At 36.1% G+C, this 23,590-nt stretch overlaps 3 protein-coding genes across 4 annotated transcripts; 1 reads left to right on the top strand and 2 right to left on the bottom strand.

The window, feature by feature from the left end:
* Positions 1-319: 319 nt before the first annotated feature.
* Positions 320-2,148, bottom strand: LOC306875542 (uncharacterized protein). The gene is made up of 4 exons (XM_079426191.1): positions 1,914-2,148; positions 1,246-1,563; positions 757-1,074; positions 320-663 (listed from the first exon to the last, which is right to left on the bottom strand). The coding sequence occupies exons 1-4, from the start codon at positions 1,960-1,962 to the stop codon at positions 512-514; spliced, it is 837 nt and encodes a 278-aa protein (XP_079282317.1). The 5' UTR covers positions 1,963-2,148; the 3' UTR covers positions 320-511.
* Positions 2,149-7,565: 5,417 nt separating this feature from the next.
* Positions 7,566-11,207, top strand: LOC306874885 (uncharacterized protein). Its single transcript, XM_079425181.1, has 4 exons — positions 7,566-8,070; positions 9,129-9,443; positions 9,607-9,735; positions 10,031-11,207. Exons 1-4 carry the CDS (start codon positions 8,022-8,024, stop codon positions 10,294-10,296), a joined length of 759 nt encoding a protein of 252 aa, XP_079281307.1. The 5' UTR covers positions 7,566-8,021; the 3' UTR covers positions 10,297-11,207.
* LOC306874882 (uncharacterized protein) lies at positions 11,165-22,635 on the bottom strand. 2 transcript variants are annotated; one of them, XM_079425177.1, is made up of 8 exons: positions 22,387-22,635; positions 19,275-19,598; positions 18,877-19,200; positions 17,162-17,293; positions 15,257-15,565; positions 14,744-15,034; positions 14,292-14,351; positions 11,165-11,419 (listed from the first exon to the last, which is right to left on the bottom strand). In XM_079425177.1, the coding sequence occupies exons 1-7, from the start codon at positions 22,421-22,423 to the stop codon at positions 14,293-14,295; spliced, it is 1,476 nt and encodes a 491-aa protein (XP_079281303.1). In that variant the 5' UTR covers positions 22,424-22,635; the 3' UTR covers positions 11,165-11,419; position 14,292. The 2 variants fall into 2 exon arrangements, with proteins under 2 accessions (XP_079281303.1, XP_079281304.1); XM_079425178.1 differs by having other exon boundaries at positions 17,162-17,221; positions 22,387-22,600.
* Between the last annotated feature and the right edge of the window lie 955 nt (positions 22,636-23,590).

Here is a 23,590-nt window from a genome sequence, read left to right on the forward strand (position 1 = left end):
TGATAAAAGCAAATCCATATAGCATATGGACAGCAATATTAAAGTGAGATCTGTGTGTCTCTTTATTTATTTGTTTTAGGCTTTCTTGTAGCTCAAATAGTAGAGCATGGCGCTAGCTACGCCAAGGTCATGGGTTCGATTCCCAGGGAAAGCAAGAGCTGATAAAATGTAAAAACTGTAACTTGAATGCAATGTAAGTCGCTTTGGATAAAAGTGTCTGCTAAATGCGTAAATGTAAATGTTTTATGTATCTGAAGGCAATATAAACAATAAAGTCTTTTAAACTGGATTTTTAAAAATCTGACACTGAAACAAAGCGCAAGCTCAAATAATCCTCAGTATTTATTATGACAAAGAAGAACAAAACCACACTTGAAGAACCTTTAAAGTTCAGCATTCTGCTTTAGGTTTCAATACTATCTGAAAAGGATGAATATATAAAGGCATAAATTAATAAATCTCACAAATATTAATATATGGAAAAACTGTTTCTGATGAATAACATTATCAATCATGTCCCTGATGTGTGAATATGTGCTTGATCTTGTTCAGCTCTTCTGGATCTGATGTCATAAACCAGAAGAATGACAGTAGCCACGCCCACCAGAGCAGAGAGGACCAATCGGATCACAGCTTCAGTAGAACCACAACAGTGTTCAGAGTCTGAGGAATAAACACATCAAACTGAGATCAGCTCAGTCAATAAACGCTAATATCAAGAATATATGAAGAACAGGACAAATTATCTCTACTCACCATAGACAGAAACACTGAAAGCTTTTAATGACAGTTTTCCTCCAAATATCAGTATTAAATAACGTCCATCATGCTGAGTTGTGGTGTTTGTGATGGTCAGAGATCCAGTTTGTGTGTCCAGCTTCAGTCTGTCTCTGAATCTCTCATCAGGACCATCATCATATACAAACAGGCTGTCATTAATTGCATTCACCTCAGCTATTAAAGTGTTTTCACTTCTAAACCACCACCGAATATGATCACCATCTAGTATTTCAGTAAGACCAGAGTTTAAAGTCACTGAACCTCCCTCCATCACCGACACTGACGTCACCTCATCTGCATCACCAGACACAAGGAGAACAAACAGAAGCAGGGGTTGTCAGAGTCACATTTCAAATCTATAATAAAACAACAGAACAGACACTAAAGAAGCAAAATAGTGTGTGGATTAATATTGCATCTGTGGTGATTAAGAAATAAAACAGTTGAAACAAATATTGAACTCACCATAGACAATGAGAATAAAAATTATGCTCAGGTTGTGGTTTTCTACTTTATAAAATCCAGCGTGTTTCATTCTAATGTCTGTGATGGTCAGAGATCCTGTTTGATTGTCCAGCTTCAGTCTGTCTCTGAATCTCCCATCAAGAACATCATCATAAACAATCATGCTGTCAGTCCGTTTATTGATCTCAGCTATTAAATATTTCTCAAATCTCCAACGAATCCGATCATCATCCATTATCTCAGTAAGACTGGAGTTGAGAGTGACTGAATCCCCCTCCAACACAAACACTGATTTCTCTTTATCATCACTAAACACACCTAAAGAACACAGTTTTTTTTTTTTAGATTAAAGCTTGATTTTGGTTTGATGAAGCTTTCATTAAAATACTTTGAATTATTTGAATGTAAAGTGAGTAATATCTTCAGCAGCACAAACACTGAATATGTTGAATGAAAGGATACATAGAGTTTAATATGGAACAATAAGTAAAAAAACAGTAATGTCACATTAAAAAAAAAACTAATTCTGTTTGAGTTTCATATTTATTTAATCAATCCATCCCTAATAACTGAGTATAGACCTGAATTGAAACTTGATCACACAGTAAAATCAAAGTTTGGTTATTTCTACAAGAAACTGAAACCATAAAAACAGATTTCAAACTCACCAACCAGATGCCACAAACAGAACCAAAATCTGTGAAACATCTTCAGCATTTGCAAACTCTTCAAAACTGGTTCAGTAATAAAATGACTGATGAGCTGATGAGAGACTGATCTGTAGTAAAGTCATGAGAAACTGTCAGAATAACTGCACTTCTTTATGTGATGATGAGTGAGACCATCCACCTCTTTTCTTTCTGATTAATTCACACGATGAACACTGTTGCTTCAAGCTCCAGTAAAGCATCAGCTTCCTGTAGAACAGTTGTGTCAGAGAAGTTAAAAGTGTCTTAAGCAGTGTTTGATCTGCTCATGAGATCCTGAGAGTGTTTGGCTCTGCTCTCTCCATGTTCTTCATTTATTATCAAATGTCTCAATCGTTTCTCCTCTGAGACTGATTTCAGAGTTTAATGGCTTTATGGAGCAGGAACAGATCAGTGTTGAGACTCAAAATAGCAACCTTCAGTCTCAAACTGACTCCATTCATTACTGATGAAGCTTCAGATTTCAGTCTTTGAGGAAGAGGAATATAGAAATATATGTTGTGTCTGAGTCCACAAGCTCTGCTTAACTGTAGATATAGTTATAAACAGAGTTGTCAGTTATATTCTATAAAGATTAAGGAAACCTTATGCAACACAAGTTAGCACAAAATTGCTGCAACATTCAATGTAGAAACACAAAAGCAAAAAAACACTGCTTGTGTGGTCAAACAATTTCACAAGAAAAACCACACTGGTCAACTATTTTCCTGCAGAGAGGTTTAATTTTGACCCACAAACACAGCTACTCACTCTACATTCATACATACAAAGCTGTGAATGCTAATGAGAACAGTGGCCTGGAAAGTTAATAATAAGATATGTGGCTTTATGATGGGAGAAAATCTATTTGAAACGTGAGTTTACCTTGGTCTTTTCTTCTGAAGAAGAAACTGAGAAGTGTAGATCTGGATCAATGTTTCCTGAAAACACCACTTACACAAAATCTTCATAATCTCTCTGGGTATATAACAGTAACGAGTACCCGAAAAAAATACACTCAAGAAATTTAAAATAGTGCATTAATGTCCAATAAGACAAAAAAAGCCTCTGAAGCGCCTCCTGCTGGATGAACCATTCTCAAGAACAAATTGGAAACATTCTCAGACTGTGATAATGTGCTTCCACAGTTATTAACATCATAATCTATTAAAATAATGGAATTAAAACCAGTGTATAAAAGTCTGCAATGGTGCACTGTTCTAATGTAATTCATTGTATTTTTCTAGAGCTTTTGTGTGTATGTATATATATATATATATATACACACACATATACACATTGAGGTTTCCTCAATTTTTTTAAGTTAAGTCAACTTTTTACAGTGTATATATATATATATATATATATATATATATATATATATCTAAATCCAGAATCCAAATCGCACCCTGTATATATATATGAAACTTTTCAGCGCCGTCTTTTTGCTTTCTATTATCCATTTTTTTTATATATCATTTTTTTTGCTCGCATATCTCCAACTGACTTTTCAAGGTGCCACTGTCAGCAGATATTTGCCAATAACTTCAGAAATGGAAAACAAGGGACAATTGTAATTCTTTACAAGAATATAAGGGACAGAAAAAGGGATGCTCAAAATATTTGTAGGTCATTCCACTGAATGGGTGCCATTTGCTTCCAAAACTCTTAAAAAAAAACCCTTTTTAAAGACTGAATCTAGTTATACACATTTAACTATTCAAAATCTGCATTGGTCCATATCAGGTAACTTTATTTATTTATTTATTTGATTATTTTACACATTCTTTAAGTGTAAGATGGATGCATTTTTCTCAGTCCTGTTACCAAAACTCTAACATCTTTTAAAAAGCATGTTTAAAAATATGTCAGCAAATTCATTCATTTGCCCCTCAGGCAGGTGTTTATTTTAAATAAATCGTTGGTTGCATGGTCAAAAAAAAAAAAAACTTTGTCTACACAAGGTGCTTTTTTTTTAATTTTCTTCATTTTAAAGGCGACTCAAACCTCAAGCTTATCAGTTTTCTAAACAATGGGATAAATTATGGACCAAACTTAATTTAAAAAATTGTGGTTTAACTTTATTTTTTAAAGAAAAAAACTATTTAGTAACATGAATTTGAAGGAGTATACATTATATTAATATACAGGTTTTTAAATAAACAAGTAACATCTGAGAAATAATTTAGGTAACAGGACAGTATATTTATAATGACACCCCCAGCCTCCATTACAATATCATCAAATATACAGAACATAAAATAAGACCACATGCTTTCGATCATTTCATTGCCTTCAGAAGTTGTTGCAATATTATGTTGAAAATGTGTCTTGTGGAATTTTCCCAGTTTTTTAGAGGGGGATGTGTTAGGATAACAGGACTGAGTGAAAACCTGGGAACACGAATAAAATGTGTATTTCATCCAAAATATTATACATTTATTATGAAATAAATGTATTTAAAGCACAGATGGGATATCGAGGTACACAAAAATGCAAAATAAAAAGAATTTCTGAAGAATTTGAAACATTATATTTCATGTTAAAAAGTAGCGTTAGATTTAAAAATGCTATATTTTCAGTGTTTTAGGTCATTTTTTATGTGCATTTTAAATGTGCAGTTAGATTAATGTGCAGGGCCAGGTTTCTCCATAACGATTGATCTTAGCGCTTAAGAGAGTTTTCTACGAGTAATTTTACGAAAGTTCATTATTGTTTCAATGCGTTTCCCAAAAATGCACTTAACCCAATCGCATGTAGCCGTGCTTTAAGTGCTACTTAGGAGTCGCTGTCCGCTTGTCAAGTGCTGAAATGTCACGTTATAGAATGGCTCGTCATTGTTGCACATGCTTGTTGTGATAGCAATCCATCTAATTTCTGATTTCCGTTTCTTCTTCTACTTGTGTGAACGTGTATTCAACTCGAATAACATAAAAAGTCCTGTAATTTCTTCTTGAGCAAGTTTACAAACAAAAATTAACTGGAAATGTTGCACTGTCAAAACACTGTATAGCTCCAATCTTGCATAACATAAATTCTAACGGTCCGATATTAATTATTTAAGCAGAATTATTTATCAAGTACTTTATCCACACAATTGCTTATTTCACATCTATATAAATAAACAAATACGTTATGGCTCTTACATTTATTTTTGAAAAGTTTAGCCTAATTGTCTTCACCTGATGTGCATTTGCTACTAGGAGAAAAATTGATATAAGCACATACCAAGGGGTGGAGACACTAGCAAAATGGCTGAAACCAAAAAACAAAGAAAAGACATTTTTCAAAAAGAGGAAATTAATATTATTGTAGAGGAGATGGAGCGACAAAAACATATAATTTTCAGCAGGTTTAAGGGCAGTCATACAAATAAAGAAAAACAAAAAATCTGGGATGATATTGCCTCAAAACTTACTGCAACAAGGGGCATTAAAAGAGGTCAGGAAGAAGTGGCAGGACTATTCAAGCCTTGCTGAAAAGAAAAAGGGCACTGCAGAGGACAACAATTAATAAAACAGGTGGTGGGCCTAATGACACCCCCCTTCTTACAGCAGAAGAAGAAAAAGCACTGTCAATCCTTGGAACAACTGCCTCAGATGGGATTTATGGTGGTTTTGACCTCCATGGAGGAGTAGGGTTGCGTCAACCTGAACCTGAGCCAGGTCCATCATGCTCGCAAGAGCAATCAGGTTCACCTCCTATTGCAGACACCTATCTCCAAGTTCTCCCAACAGTCCATCCATTCCCCAGCCTCCATCTTCAACTCCATCTTCAATTGTTCAGGCTACAGCCACAACACCTCAGCGATTTGAGAATGTCTGTGGCTGTAGTCAGGACTTAGTGCAGCTGGAGCGAGAGATGTTCAAAAAGACATCTAGAGGCCAATGAGATGGACAACAACTTTCAGAAGCAAATCATTGAACTCAAGAAGGCCAAGCTGGCTTTGGAAGAGAGGAGACTGGCACTGGAGGAGATGAGATTTGCAAGGCCCTCCATTTCAGTGCCAATTATCTTGCCAGATGAGTCAGGTAACATTGTTTAATGTTGTTTAATCATGACTAATTATATGTTGTGCAACATGAACTATTCTTTTCCATATGTAGTTAGTACTCATCACATTGTGCAATGTCTTTTGCAGATCCTGGGGAACAAACCACAAAACTGTTTAAATGCTATGTTTTGATGTTGGATAAACCACTCAAAGCCTAAGGCTCAATGAAATACTACAGCAGAAGTATTCTTATTATAAGTGTTTCAAATTTAAATGGCTACTTGTAGTACTTTTCAAAAATAAGCATGCAAGCCCTATGGACTGGTTTCACAGACAAGGCCAGGATTAGGCCATAGCTCAATTAGGACATTTAAGTAGCTGTCTCAAAAGCTGTACAAGCAGTCACCTATGCATTGTTTCCACTTGCTGCTGAACACATCCAATTTCCAGCATCAAGACAGGCCATGCCAGTCATTCAGGAGTATTTTTAAGTCATTACCATATACCACAAGTTATTGGAGTGATTGATGATACTTTAATCCCCATCATTACACCATCTGTGGATGGCCATACATATATATATATATATATATATATATATATGCCGCATAGGTTATCCAGCAATCAACTGCCAGGTGATCTTTGATCATAAGTGTTTGATCACAGACATTGTTGCAAGGTGGCCTGGGAGCACGCATGACTCCTTTATCTTTAGCAACTCATCTGTGGGTCAAGAGGCCAAACACTTGCAGGGACAATGGAGGCTGCTTGGGGACAGCGGATATCCACTGAGGCCATATCTGTTCACCCCTGTTGCTAATCCTGTCAATAACAGGGAAGCAGATTTCAATGAGGCTCACCGTGTTGCCCGAAGTATTGTGGAGCGCACTTTAGGGAGGTGGAAGCTACACTTTCGGGCTATTCACAAGTCCAGTGGTGGTCTTCTTTGTGCTACAAAAGTGCTGTGCTGTAATAACAGTAACAGCTAATGTTGCACAACATTGCAATGCAAGCAAGAGTGCCCTTGGACATCAGGGACGAAGACGAACGGGAGGAGGAAGAGAATAAAGATGACATGAGACCTCAACCAAGACGTGTTCAATACAAGGCTGGGTTTCATGCACTCCAGCAAGTTTTTTGAGTTCCTCCTTTATTTTTCTCATCTTGAAAGCACACTAACCATTTACCTGTTAAATACAGCATTTGTACTGTCCTTGAAATGTCCATATACAGCAGTGTACGTTTTCATTCTATAATTTATTTGTGTTCAGTTATGTCATGTTTATTTTATTTCTTTATTCATTGTTATTTCTATATTGAATTATGAGTAATAATAAAAATAGAATAAAAATATACGTAAAAACAAAATGAAAGTCACACTGAAGAGAAGTCAAGGCCACTTTGCTTAATAATAAAATGTATTTTATAGTTAATTGTTTGTACCTATAATGTCCCGGGGACAGAAATGGAATCCTTTCAGTGGAATGGCCCTTGTATTGTACAATAATGTATGTCTGCCTGGGGGGTGTTGTGGGTTACATCGCAATATTATAAATATGGCGAGCCAATGGATAGCCAATCACACAAGCAACGCGCAAACGAGTTATGCGGGTGAATGTCTTAATCTGTAAATCAATTCAACAGAAAGTGAAAGTAAAAACTGACTTCTTATTAACGGTGCATATTCTCTCAGAGACGACGAGAGACGAATCTACTTCATGCTGATTTAAGTTTTAATTTACTCCCTTAATATTTCTGGTGGTCATATGGCGTATGCATGGAGTAACTGCATTATAGCTTTCATACGAGACGCTTCTTTGTTGCTTTAAATATGGATCAATAAATTACATTTCGTGACTATATCACGAACTGCCGTGAGACTGGGTTGTATTTCAACCCCAGTGACATGACAAGACCGGCCCCTCCGGAAATCCTCCCGGTGCTCCCGAATCCCGATTAGCCAATCCGGGCCAGCTCATAAACCTTACGGCAGCCAGTAGTGAGAACGCCTGGACACTGACTGCAAGCCTCGTTAAAAGTCGGGACATTTTCAGACATTTACAGCATTATTAGTGTCTGACAAACGGACGGGGAATATGGTTAACGTTTCTGTTTTGTTATGTTTGTGGTTGTGTCGTCTGCTTGGTAAGTTATGAATGTGTTTTATGATTTAACGCATTGTTTTACTGCTGTTCCGACATATAACCATGGTTTTATTATAGTAAAAGCATTTTTTTTTGCAGTTACTTACCATTAGTATAACCACAATGATAATAATAATAATAATAATAATAATAATAATAAAACTATGGTTAATTTGTGATTGAAATAATTACAATAACCATGTTTAATTTTTTTTTATTCGTAGTAAAACCATGGTTAATTTTCGTAAGGGGTTTTCAAGTGTTAACAAATCAATCAAACTTTATTACAGACTCAAAGTCCAAATTTTAAAAAACATATACAACCCATATAATCCATCACAAACATATAGAGTTACAAAATACACCAGTACCAGTGTCTCCACAGCTTTGACTGATACCGCGTACTAACCCTTATATTTGATAAACCCACAATAATTTCATTTTTAGAAGCATTAAGCCGACAGATAAATCTATACATAAGATTTCATAACAGTGCTTTAAAAGTGATTACTCAAAAATAGGCTCATTTTAGTTATTAGTTTAGGAGTGTGGTGTGTAATTTTGCTGAAGGAATTCAATTAGAAATATATCAAAACAAATATTATCTAGTTGTAAAACACTAGAAAATTCACTGATTTCAGTGTTATAATATAAGCATCTTTTCAACAGGCATGTAGCTAATTTTTTCAGTATACAAATAATTTAGTCTATCTAGTCAGTAACTATAACTTGTCAACTGAATAACTATAAATCAGCTGATCTTCAGATGCTGTTTCACTTCTGTTCACTTCTCGCAAAAAAACGAGCGCCGAAGAAATTTCGCAAGAAGAATTGCTCGGGCGCATTAATGAGGAACAAATCATTTCAGAACCAAAACATTTTGACTGTCCGTGTATGAGATCTTGTATATGGGTGTATTATAGGTATCGATATACGTTTTGTTTCAGTTATACTGAAGAGCTTTAATGTGTAGTAGCAATGTAGTTATCATTATGGTTATATTTATAGTTATTATTCTTGTGAATGGACTTTTAGTGCGTGACAAAATTTGTTTTCCAGATGGGACAGATGCAGTGAAGACAATATCAGTGATGGAGGGAGATTCTGTCATTCTAAACCCTGATGTTACTGAAGTACAGCAATATTTGTTGATACAGTGGATGTTTGAAAGTACAAGAATAGCTGAATTGAACAGGCTCACCCGAACCAGCTCAACCTATGATAGTGCTGATGGGAGATTCAGAGACAGACTGAAGCTGGATCAGACTGGATCTCTCACCATCATGAACACCAGAACCACAGATTCTGGACTTTATAAACTTACAATTGTCGGCGAAGAGACCAAATACAAAAGATTTAATGTTACAGTCTATGGTGAGTAGGCCATTGTGGCACAATTTGCACTAATCTTCATTTCAATTCTTCTTTGCATCCACATTTTATGATATTGGCATAACATTTAAATACATTTCTGTAAATAAAGATTTGTGTGTGTGTGTGATGAGACTGATGTCACAGTATCATCTGTCATTACCAGAACCTCCACCGACTACAGCATCACTGGAAACATCGTCAGACTCAAATTTTGTGACGTTTGTGGTGAACAATTCAACCATCAATCAAACTGAGAATAACAACAATACTGAACTCCATCACCAAAGTTCAGGTACGTCGCTGATGATATTAGATATGATATTAGAACTCTTGTTAGATAAGTTCAGGTAAATCAGTGTGATTTAGTAAAAATTCAAAAGTGAATAAAGTGAATAAAGTTTAGAATTGCCCATGTTCTAAAATCCTATGTTATCTGGCTAATTTAAAGAAAATGTGCAGACACACTCCAATGTGCACACATTGACTTTCCAATGGATACTTGCACTCCTAATAATAACCCACACAACTGGCACCTATATTCATAAGAGACTTAAATGATTCTGATTCAACATTTTTCTTTATTTCAGACAAAATCCACTGTTGTGGTTATACTGAAGCTGTGATCCGATTGGCTCTTTCTGCTTTGGTGTGCGTGGCTACTGTTGCTGTGCTGGTTTATTATATTAGATCTACAAAAAGTGAGCTGAATAGATCAGAAGAGACTAAAGATTACCACCAGACTCTTGGGAAATCAGACCATCAGTGTGAATTGAGCAGAAGGATGAGTTCCATATATGTTGATATGCAGGGATGTATTGAGTACCGGGACATTCCCGGTGGGCCGGTTGAGTAGTGGGCCGATCGCGGAAGCGAAGGACCTCCCCCATATTAGGACTGTTTTTTATTTTTTTTACAGGCTATGGATTTTATGAACTATATCAAATTCCATTAGGGCAAAGGATAATTTAACAGAATAGTGTTAATAGTTTAAATGTTTAAATAGTGTCTTATATAAATTAGGTGTTCACTATTTACTAATGTTAAAGTTCTTAAAGGGGTAGTTCACCCCAAAATGAAAATGGTCATCATTTACTCACCATCATGTCATTCAAAATTTCAAGAAATTTCTGTACAGTATACAAACAGTAGAATCAGTAGAAATCAAGGGTAACCAATCTTCTTATCTTCTTTTGTGTTCCACAGAAGAAAGTAAGTCATACATGAGAGGGAGGAAATGATGACAGAATTTAATAGCAGTAACTTTTCTGCATTTTAGTTCAAAATCATTGCTTTACTGTCAAGTTCCTTTCTATGTGACAAAAATGCTTTATTAAGTTCGTTATTAAGAATTCAGTAATATCTATCATTATTTGTTTCTGTCCGGTTTTATTTATTCATTTATTTACTCCAATTTAAGGCCCTATAACCCAGTAAATCATTGACGAGGAACTCGTGAGCCCCAGTCCAGCCCTGTTGATATGTAAAGCAAACCATACATCAATGCCTTGAACCTTTCTTGCTCCTTACACAGCTTGGCCTATTTATTAACCGATTATATTTGCATTCATTGACTGATCTATTGCATTTCGTATATTACTCTAAACATAATTGCTCCAAACAAAATAATAATTAGCAAGACAAATGAGATCATAAAAGCATTTCATAGGTTAAACTCTCAGTTCTGCTGTATTCTTGAAATGAATCTCACAGAGGCAGTTGGTGCACATTTTTTGGTGAATTTATTTAATAAAGATTTGGTTTTACATTAGTGTGGTGCTCATTTTCTTACATTGGTTCTACTGTACGTTTATAATGCCATACAACATTCAAATAGCATTGTGTGGAGACTTGCTGTGGCATCTTTATAGAAGATGTAACATATATGTTATAAGCTGAGGCAGGGTCGGCGTCAAGGGGGGCATTCGCGGACCATTCCTCATGTCGACTGAAGGTGCGTTCACATCACCTCGTAATGCCTGAAATGACAAGATTCGACCTTTTAAAAAGCGTTCAAGTCTCATAGATCTCATTATTACAGCTTGTAGGCTGGGAGTTTTCTGAGAGTTAAGGCTTGCACGACGTGCATCTCACGCGGAACCAGAGGAAAGTGGCAGCACTCCCAGTAGTAAAATGTAGATAAGCAGTTATTTCGTAATATTTATGTTTTAAAAAGCGGTGGCCTGAACGCAGCATATTCCCTCCCTCCCAGCTGAACCTGAGCGGATTCGAAAGCGAAAGTGAAAGCAATAAAGTGCATGTGCGTACTCAAAAGCGATTGAAAATGCGTGAAGTGGCACCCCTTTTTTTCTGCAAGCCTGCAATGCTCCTTTGCACTTAATTTAGCAGATCATTGGATTATGATCACTCTCAACTATTTCCCATTGACATTTTACAGCTATTATCACTAAACTATTCTCATATCTAGATTAGATCACTTTTGCTATCTAAGCTGTCTTTCAGTGTTTGCACAAGTTTCCATTCTTCAAATCTCAATTTTGTCAAATTTTGACAATAATAATAATAATAATAACTAAACATGGCTTACAACAAATGGACAACAGTTTTCAACATAAAATGTAACAATACAAAACCATAATAGCCATTTTAAAAATGTTCAGCACTTGTTATGATTATCATTAATATTTCAGATCAAATTTCACAGAGAAAGTTAATAATTGTGGGATATTAGGGGTATTTCTTTTTTTTATCAGAGTTTATTATACAAAAATTCATGCAATGAAAAATGACTGCTTAACAATAAACCTAAACATTCTTTTATATTCTCTTATCTTGAAGGCAACACAGCACACTACAAAAGACAAAGCAGTAAAACAATGTGTATAAAGTACATATAATTTCCCCCCTCTACATCATATATCAAAAGATCTGAATAAATACATTTACTGAAAAAATGCATTAATTGTTACATTACTTGCATCATTGCTTTGTTTACCTGCCTCAATACATTTCTTACTTGCATCAATGGCATTTAGCAATACACATTTTTTCTAGACATTTCATCTGTCTTCATATTTGACAGTTACACTCAATGCACTTGTCTCCCAGAACCCGTGTTCACTCACACACACACATACATCATCTTTACAGGATGTGGTAGACATGTGAGTGAGATTTTGTCACCTTATGTAAACTTCATGGCCTCTAGAGAATCTCCAAGATTTTTGAATATCTTTTCTTATCATTCAGATCTTTAGAATTGTTTGGAAGAGAGCACTCCATTTCTCTTGACAAGAGTTTATATACAACACATGCAATGAAAAATCACTGCTTCACAATAAACCTAGACATTATTTTACATTCTCAAAGGCAACATAGCAACTATTACGCTCTAAAAATAGATTGTTCTAGGTTCTTTACACATAGTAACAGTTCTTTTCAAATTATATTAATAATATAAAGATACTGATGAACAAAAATAAACTCTTATTAAAAAGGGTATTTATAACACCATGTCCTACAAGCACGGTTATTTATGGAACCTTATATAAAGGGTTCTATTTAGCATCGAAAAGGGTTCTGCTATTGTTACAAGCCGAATAACCCTATTTGCTACTGTTTAGAACCATTTTTAAGAGACAAAAGTCATAATATAGTCCCCCACCCCATATCATTTGTGAAAAGATCAAGACATCGCTTCTGAGATGAGTGTCCGTAGTTTGTCTTCCATATAAAAATGCTTAAAGGGGTCATTGGATGCCCATTTTACGCAAGTTGCTATGATTCTTTAGGGTCTTAATGAAAAGTCTGTAGCATACTTTGGTTAAAATTTCTCAATGGTATTGTAAAAAACACCACCTTTACCCTGTCAAAATCAGCTCTGTCTTCAGCACGCTGATCCATGTTTCTTTAAATCCTAGTGAGCTCTGTTGACCCCACCCCTCTCTTCTGTGGAGTGACGAGGAGACCATAGATATGTGTAGAATCCTTATTCGACCGCTCCAGATAAATTGACGTGCCAGCCATCTCGCATTCACCATAATAATCAATGAATATTCAAAGATATACAAGTGTATAACTTGCTGTTGTAGACGCACACAGTCAATGCGCTCAAAGATTCACAGACCTTTCCAAAAATGGCGGCCCATAGAAACAGTCCATAATGAGGCATCTAGGTATATATATCTATGGAGCATGCTAAATTTCAGCCTCGAAACTGGCTAACTAGCATATTATTAGGAAAGGCGATTTGCAAAGATTCATATAGCACTTCTTCTGTAGATAAAGCTGGATCACGAATGATTTGCGCGAACATAGATGCATTTAGGCAGATCGGGATCGGCACAGTCACTTCAAAGCGAAAGTAACGTTAATCCTCTGCATCTTCAGCGGCTCAGATGTCGGGAGTAACTGACGACTGATATATTCATTATTACATCCAACAACTAAACACTTCAATCGCTGAGACATCTTGTCTTCCCCTGCACCGGAGTCGGTCAGACTGTTTACAGTTCACTCAGGGTGGGTCTAAGGTAAGACGGCCTTGTCAATCAACTCTCATGGGAGCGGTCTGTACAGAACTACGTCATTCTGACAGGAATCGCAGAACAGCCTGATTTGAGAAAGGGGATTAAAAAAAAAAAAAAACACACTTCCAACACACATTTATGTTCAAACAACTTGTAAAGTGAATTTTGCATCCGATGACCCCTTTAATGAAATAAGTGTGATGTGCATCCAGTTTCTAAGTTAATAATGAAAGAGTTTGGCAGCTCAACAACACACATTATTCCTTTTCGTAAAATCAGAAATATGTTGTTGCGCTGCAATGCTGATGATGTCACAGTGATTGACATTGGTGGGCGTGACTTATCAATCATTCACTCATACCTCATTTCAACAGCGGCATCCCTACAGTCAATGAATCATTCAGTCGTTTTCCTGTGGAACCTGAATGAAAATACAGAGAGAATCACAGAAACTGAAAAAAGAGAAAGAAACAATATGCATGTTCATCTACACACCAAGGTAAAGGTAAAAATAAATGCATAATATAAGTGTTTTTTGACCATGCATGCATGTCAGCCTGTTGTTGTGGACTCCCAAAACCAAAATTTTAACCTTTCATAACCCATAATAGGGGCACTTTAAGACTTAAGGACTATTGAATTATAATGTTTCTATGGTGGTTTGTCTTTTTATTGATTGACAACCTAAACGTGAACTGTTTCTGTTGAGTTAATTGTGTTATAATTCTCTAGTGCGAAATTTGGTGGCTTTTAGAGGCTTTTGCATGGGAAGTCTTCACATTTAGTTGTGAGAATAAATGTTGTTCTACTCACCTGTGACAGTCACGTTGAATCTTCTGAATGTGGTATGTTTGCTGTTGATTATCTGTAGTTTAAAATGTCCAGTGTCTGTGGTTTCAATGTTTCTGATGGTGAGAGATCCATTCGACGTGTTCAGCTCCACTCTACCTGTGAATTTCTGACCAATGCTAGTCTTTTCTGAAGCAGTTTTAACAACGAGACGGTTTTCAGGTCCAAATGTCCACAGTATCTCATCATCACTCTGTATTTCAGTATCAGTCTTAAGAGTGACATATTCTCCCTCCTTCACTGGCACTGTTCTCACTTCATGTCACAGCAACACACAATAAATACAGGGGAGAATCAGAATGTGAATTAAGTATGCATTTTCAACATCACATGCATTTAGATTAACCTAGTCTGCATGTTGTTTGTTTTAGTTGTAGTGTTTTGGCTTAGACACCTAATAAAAACAAATTTTATTGCACTTTATAATCTAATAATCTAATATAATCTGTTCACACAGTGCGGTATTGATCTACTCACTTTTGACAGTAAGAATGAATCGCTTGTTGATTTTCTTCTTGGTGCTTTTGCTGCCGATTTGTAGTATATAGAGTCCAGAGTGAATAATCATTGTGTTATTGATGGTGAGAGATCCAGTCTTATGATTCAGCACCAGTTTGCTTCTGAATCTTTCATCAAAACCACCATGTGTCTGTTTGGTCACTCCATTGATTTCAGCGATGAGATCGTGGTCATCGTGATACCACCAGTGTACCTTATCATCTCCCTGTAGGTTAGTTTCAGTCTCCAGAGTGACAGAATCTCCGTCTGCCACTGACACGTTCTTCTCTTCAAAGAGAAATGTGAAATGTGTTCATGAGATCAAGCTAAACTTTACAACGAGATTATACCGTACATCATTTTCACTTTGTGACAAAAGGTGCATTTATTCTCTTGTCCTTATGTGTGTATCACATATGATAAAGTAGGCTTGAAAGCTAAACAGGAAGTATGCATTTATACAAAAATTGCAATTGCAGAAGAAATATTATGAATATATTTAAAGGGAAAGTATACCTGAAAATTACAATTATCCAATGATTTTCTCACCCTCAAGCCATCCTAGATGTATATCTTCTTTCAGTTATTTTATTTGTGCTCTGCATTTAACCCATCCAAGTGCACACACACACACAGTAGTGAACATACACCATACACAAGTTGAGGGCTTGATATTATGAAGGCTTGATATTATGGGGCTTGATAATATGAAGCTCAAAAAGTATCTCTGTATTAAAAAAAATATTTAGTTACTACTTTTAGTACACTTGTGTATAAAAGATGGGTTCAAGTGTACTACAAGTGGTAACTAAATTATTATTATGTTTTTTAAATACAGATATAGTATGTTAAAAATCACATTTTAGTTCATATTCATGGTGTCTCAAAATAGCACAGTTGAGTACACTTAGATGAAGTTTAGCTTAAGTACTAAAGAATAATTTTTTGTACATTAAGTTCAACATTAGTGAAAACAGAGCACTTTAAGTACATTATGGACGTGCACTTTTTTTCACCTGGGTCCATCCATCATAAAAGTAATCCATATGATTCTAGAGGGTTTATTAAGGCCTTCTGAAGCGAACCGATGGGGTTTTGCGAAACAAAATACCCACATTTAAAACCTATTAGCTTCTGCCAAACAGCAGTATACAAGTCGCGTTCCGGCAGAAGAGTGACCTCTGACCCGACACAGAATGGAGGACGTAGGAGTAGCGTGAGCTTAGGTGAGAATAGACGTCCTCTCACTGTTAAAACAAATAGGGTTGGGCAGCAAACTCAAGTTCCTTCTCTCTTATGCAAAAATCCTCCAACATTTCCCTTTAAAAATTCTCAGTTTAGACTTCTAATTTGTGACTGGTGTTTTGTTTTGCTCTATGCTTTGCGCTTCCGAATTTGTCAAGCATGCGACAACTCAACTTGTGTATGACTGTTTGCCTGAAGCAGGCTATTAGTTTATAAAGTTTTAAATATGGATATTTTTTTCTTATAAAAACCCATCGCTTCACTTAATTAACCCTTTGTAGCTGTGTGGATCACTTTTATGATGGATGTATGCGCTATTTTGGGCTTCAAAATCTCAAGCCCCGTCCACTACAGTTACAAAGCTCGGAAGAGCCAGGATATTTTTAATATAACTGATTGTGCTCATCTGAAAGAAGAATTCATATACACTTTGAATGGCTTGAGGGTGAGTAAATCATGGGGTAATTAAAAATTTAGCGTGAACTATCCCTTTAAATTTAAAAAAAGTGTTCAATTACACGCAGTGAGACAATGTGGTAAATCTACCATTATTTGTATCTAGAATCAAATGAAAACATTCATATGTAAAAATCATATAGCTCACAGTTTTCGTCCTGTTCTATCAGCTGCAATACTCACCCATTTTTTTTTCTAGTTCAGAGATCTTGCGGCGATAGTGAACCACAACAGAGAAAACAGCTGCAGCCAAAATCAGAGCAGCAACAACAATTCCTGCTATAAGACCTGGAGACGGATCTGAATCTGGAACAGCTAAATACATAGTTGACAATACAAAAAACATAGTTGTCAATAAAGCTCTTTCTGATTCTGTGGATGTGATGATCTGAAAACACTGAACTGACCATAAATAAATGTCAAAAAATAAGTCCTTCGGACACTACAGTAAAGCTTTTATTTTTATATTTGCAATTTAAATTTTTAGTAACTTTGTTATGTGCTTTTGCAGTTATTTTAGTTTTCAGATTAGTCGTTTTTAAAACTAAGACGAGGTTAGTTCACCCAAAAATGAAATTTACTAACCCTCAAGCCATCCTTGGTGTATATGACTTTCGTCTTTCAGACGAACACAACCTGAGTTATAATAAAATTAATCCTGGCTCTTCCAAGCTTTATAATGGGATTTTGAAGCTCAAAAAAGTCCATCATTCGACCATAAAATTGCTCCACATGGCTATGGGTGTTGCAAAGAACCAGACGAGGTTTGATCCATTTGCAGCTCATTATTAAGGATAGTCAAACAGGCAGGGTCAATCAACAACAAACTGAGCAATAGGGGCAAGGCAGAGACAGAGTCGGAAAATCAGGCAGAATGTCGAGGCAGGCAGCGAGAATCAAATTCCAGTAAACAAATCCAAATCGGGGCAGGCAGAGAACAGTAATGTGAAACAGTCCAGGGTCAAGAGGTACAAACAAAACACGGGTAGTACCGCTCAGAACTGACAGCCAGGGCACATCAAGACTTCGCAATGAGTGCGCGTGTGAGTGCAGCTTATATGTGTGTGTGGTAATGAGGTGCAGGTGTGAGTGCAATCAGTCCCAGGTATGAGGCATTGTGGGAAATGGAGTTCAAGGGAAAACTAATATTCGGGCGATGGCTCCCTCTGGTGGTGCCAGGGAGACAGTACAGGAACCTTCTCTGTAACAATGGGGGGACTTTTTTGAGCTTCAAAATCTCATCTCCCATTCACTGCCATTATAAAGCTTGGAAGAGCCATGATAAATTGTATTATAACTTTGATTGTGTTCGTCTGAAAGAAAGTCATATACACTTAGGATGGCTTGAGGGTGAGTAAATCATGGGGTAATTTTCATTCAAACTATCAAACATTTCAAACTATCCATTTCAGTTTAAACTTCTTTCACCTACAAAAAACATTTTTAATAATTTTAGGTTTATTTAACAATGACAACACTGAAATGGACTGTCAACATTTGTGCAATTTACTATGCATGTAAATGTTGAATCAGTTAATCAAACACCAAGTATTTGGTGCAAGTGTAACCGGTTCTACTCCACCCGCTCCGAGCGGGATTCGAACCACGGTCTCCGGCGCGGGAGGCGGGCGCTAACCTCACTCCCATCCGGGTCATGGCACCAAATGTAACTGGTTCTACTCCATCCACTCCGAGCGGGATTCGAACCGCAGTCTCCGGCGCGGGAGGCGGGCGCTCTAACGAGGAGGCTAAAGGCCACGGCCTCTAGCGTCAGTTGCCAAAGCGCCTCTTTTTGAGATCAAAATTTTTGAGATTTCACGTCTGTTACACAAGTATCTATTCCTAGTGCTCACCTGAGTCTGTGACTACATTAAAAGACTTGCTTTATAAAGACTCACCACTCACAGAAACCAGGAATTGCTGTGACCTCTCACGGCCTCTGATCTGTAGTTCATAAAGTCCAGAGTCTGTGGTTCTGGTCTTCTTGATGGTTAGAGATCCATTCGGATCCAGCTTCAGTCTGTCTCTGAATCTCTCATCAGCGGTGTTTAATGAGGTGTCATTAGATTCCACATCAATTTTAGCCAGGAGGACGCCTTTATCTCCAAACCTCCACACTATTAGATCATCTCTCTGTACTTCAGAAACATCATTCTGTAGAATAACAGATTCTCCCTCCATCACTGACAATGACTTCACTCCATCCGTCTCACCAACCACACCTGAATAAAAATCAGGTCAGAGCTGGAGTATTTTAATACTGCTTATACAATATGCAGTGTTGCGAGATACTCACCAATAACAATAACTTCAAATATCTCGGTCATAGTCTTTTCTCTAGAGATGCTGAGTTTATATTGTCCCAAGTGTCTGATTCTGGTGTTTCTAATGGTGAGAGATCCAGTCTTTTGATCCACCTGCAATCTGTCTCTGAATCTCCCATCATCAGTGACAAAAAATGAAGTTAGGTCATGCTTTCTCGTTATTTGAGATATGACAGAGTCTTTAGGTCCAAAAAGCCACAGTATGGTATCATCGTTCTGTATTTCAGTGAGATTTGTGTATAGAGTAACATAATCTCCCTCAATCACCGTCACAACTCTTTCTGCTCCAAACACACCTGCAGAACATAAATTAAAAAAATATAGCTATTGCTGAATACAATAACATACTAGTAACCTTACTTTCAAATGAAAACACTGTGTGAGACAGATACGAAATTTCTTTTTCAAAGCTCGTGTTAAGCAAATTGTAATGGTAAAAAGACTTCATAACAGAAATAAGCAGCTCTGGCCACTCATGGACACATCGTGGTCCAGGATCCCACTGTCCTCTAGTCTCTAAATGTTGAATCCAGATCTTAAAACAAGTAATATTGCTGCGTCATAAATTACATATATAGCATTTAACTTTCTTAATGCACATTTGATCAATTTAATAACATAGTATATTTGACTGTCCCACATTAGTCAAAACATGCTGTCACACTTTTGAAACATCCTTTTCCAAAGTGGGACGACAAAGATTGCTTTAAATAGAAAATATTCATAACACATTTTAACAATATTATTGCAAAATTTGATGTACAAATACATCACAAATATAATTTGATAACAGTTTAGAACAGTTTGTTTTATTTATAACAGATTTATATCCTTAACATTAATTTAGTTTAAATCATGTCACTTTCATTTCAGTAAACTTTACTAGAGGTACTTCCTGCACTGTTAGATATTTATGTAATTTCTGCAGTTATTTACTGTATATCACCCAGTATAATACTGCAAATTCCCTTTACAGTAAATAACTGTAATACCCTTTGCATCATGGGAATTTTCTGTGACGTCAGACCCCACATACATAGACTTACTGTATTTTTTTTTAAATTGCGGTATACTACTGTATTTGCTGTAACAGCCTCTTTAGCGCCATTCTAGTGAGGTTGTTTTATTTATTTTTAAATCCAGAGGACACAACGTAATGCACTGCAAAACATCCTAAGACAGGAGAAATGGTGAAGATGCATGGTGAAGATGCACTGGTCCAGTGTTGGAAGACTGTATTTTTAAGTGTTATACATGCAATGTTTTAAAGCATTTGACATTTTGTAATTATTGTGTCTGTTGTAATTGAATGCCAGTAGTACCTATGTAGAGTAAAAATAAAATGAATTATGTTTAAAAATAATCAAATCTATTGAAATCCATATTAAAATGAATGAATTACAGTAGTATACTAATGATTGGATTTTTACAGTAATTTACTGTAAAATAGTACAGTTTGCAACTGTAAATCAAATACAGTTTGCTACTGTAAATCCTAATTACACTAACAACAGTGTTGCTAGTAAGTTACTGTAAAAGCCATTTGAAATGTCTAACAGTGTGTTTGATGATTTTCATGGCCACATTTCTGACATAATTTCCAGAAAGTCAAGTGATTTCAATAACTTGACACCACTGCTTGAATTCAGCAACAATCATGTTCACTTTAATGTTGTAAAGGAAGAGATACATGCACTGAAGCTTAGGTGTCCCACATTACAGTAATCCACCCTAAAACAAAACATATTTTCTTTAAAACGGTTACATTGTGTTTGTTATATATATATATTTTTTTAATTAAAATGGAAATCATTTATACTTGACTGACTGCTTCACTTCCACTTTAATTTAGAAATCTCTTATTTCACTTATCTGACCAATAGTCGCGTAATAGAGCAAAATATTATGTTGACTTATAGATGTCACGACACACTCTGGAGAAGGGAACTACTTCTAAACTAAATCAGCTCTTTATTTACCCAACTCGGGGATCACTGGAGACAGATGACCATGGAATGAAGATAGAATGAAGATAAGACCGGACACAGAGGCAGGGGAACACAAGGCTTATGAAGGGGAGACTTAACTAGATCATTAATAACACAGGGATGGGGACTAATAAACCTATCAACCAAAACGGGGACAGGAACAGGAACAAAACCAAATAAGGGCATAAGGAAACACAGGGGGCACATGGAAACACAAGACAGAGGGAAACAAGTCTGACAATAGAGTTACTTTGTTAAGGAAACTGTTTTGGCTTTATTCGTAGTAAAAAAAAAGTAAATGTTTGTAATTGCTTTGTTTTTGTGGTAATCCGTGGTCTAATGTTCGATGGTTGGATGCCATTTCGTCGAACCCAGCCTTAATAAAAACAACAAAAAAAACGTATTTCATAAGCGAAAGGAAGTTACACCCGTACTTTGTGCAAAAGTTCATATGGTGGATAAGCGTTTTATTTTATTTTATGTTTTAGAATGCTTTATTGTCATTTACACAAGACGCAACGAAATTCCAGAGCTTCTGTGTAAGGTGCTTGGTACATAGAAATAGACTAAAAATAAATATACATAGGCTAATACAAAGAGATTAAAATCTATTGATAGATTGCTTCCAAAAAAGAAAGAATCGAGGCACCAGACACGTCACGTTTATGGCTGAAGTCCAACACAATGAATATTTATCAAATGAATCATTATCGTCGCCGCACTTCAAGCTTCTTTGAACAAACGGTGAAATTAAATGTCAATCAACAGCGAATGAAATTTTCTTGTGTTTCGAGGGTGGTCAATCTGATTTTAGGATCTCCACTGTTTATTTTTTATTTTTCTGTTTTTTTGACAGCACATGTCTGTGCATCCAGACTGTGGACTGTATATAGATTTAATTCAAACCGTGTTATGCATTTTCACCTTGCTGCATGCAACACGGGCTGAGGGTGAAGATTACACTATTTAAGAATTTATTAGAGAAATTTCCCGCAGATGTCGACGGGGAATGATTGGAAAGCATAATAGCGCACGCATTTGTTGCGCAGCTGATATCTAAAATGAAACCAAACCTGCAAGACCGAAATACACTTACCTTCCAAAAGCAATAACGTAAGAAACATAAGTAACATCCTAGAGCTGTGTAGATTCCGAATGTAGCTAATCAATGGAAATGATTATAATTCGGTTCATTTCCACATGTGCTCGTCATTTATAAACCGCTCCCAAGTGGCTAAAACTTTGAATGTCTGACAAAATACACTAAACTTGAACACAGAGATGTTGTTTTTCTAACATGTGAGTGATCTAATATCCTTATCCGTATAGCCCCGCCCTTTATACCGTGGTAGACTATTGTCAGAGGTGGACAGTAACTACTTAAGTACACTTTTTGAGTACTTTACGTGAGTATTATTTTTTTCTGGAAACTTATGACTTTAAGATTTGTTTTCTTCTCTAAAACGTGATTTTCTTCTTTTCAGACAGTTTATCAGTTATCACTCTTGTAGGGCTACATGAAGTGAATTCCCTGGATTTTTTAACACTGACCAGTTGCAAATGTGATATTTATTTACAACAATTTAATAATAAGTTAATAATGTGGTATATATTAGACACAACATTGTCTGATTTTGCTAAATTGTGTTAGTGAAAATATTATATAAAGCCGCAGAAGAACTGTTGTGTGTCTCCTAATAAAACACAATAGGTGTTGGACTTGAAGCAGCACTGCACAGACCGTTCTGTGTGTGTGACATAAAAGTACAGCGAGAGCGATCAGACAGCATTTTTAATTTTTTTGTTTTGATGTCAAATAAGTCTTGCTGTTTTGCTTTTTTGTTAAAGCAGTGTTGCTGTTGTAAAGTGTGTTGTTGGGTTTTAAAGCATTTTTCTTCTTTCTTATCACTCTGTATTTACAGCAATTTCACTGTCCACTCTGTTCAAATGTGGATGAATAGCTACATATAGATGTGTGCACACACTGTCAGAGCTGTGTGAGATCACTACCATCCTGCTTTCATGGGGGTGGGCAGGGGTGTTAAATATATACTGTTTATATTATACATATATACATACCCGTATCTTTTCTAAAAGCTCTTTATTCCAAAGATACTACAAGCTACTCGGTGTATTCAGTAGGTGTAATTTATTGCAAGTTGCTTCAGAGGTATTGCAAGTATTACATACAGCAATAATAAAACGGTGCATTGACATAAAAAAAGGAAATTTACTTTTGGTACTTCTGTACTTTTACTTAAGTAAAAATCTGTTTTTACAACTTTCACTTGTTAATTGAG

This window comes from Barbus barbus (assembly GCF_936440315.1).
Source record: "Barbus barbus genome assembly, chromosome: 9".
Lineage (NCBI taxonomy): Eukaryota > Metazoa > Chordata > Actinopteri > Cypriniformes > Cyprinidae > Barbus > Barbus barbus.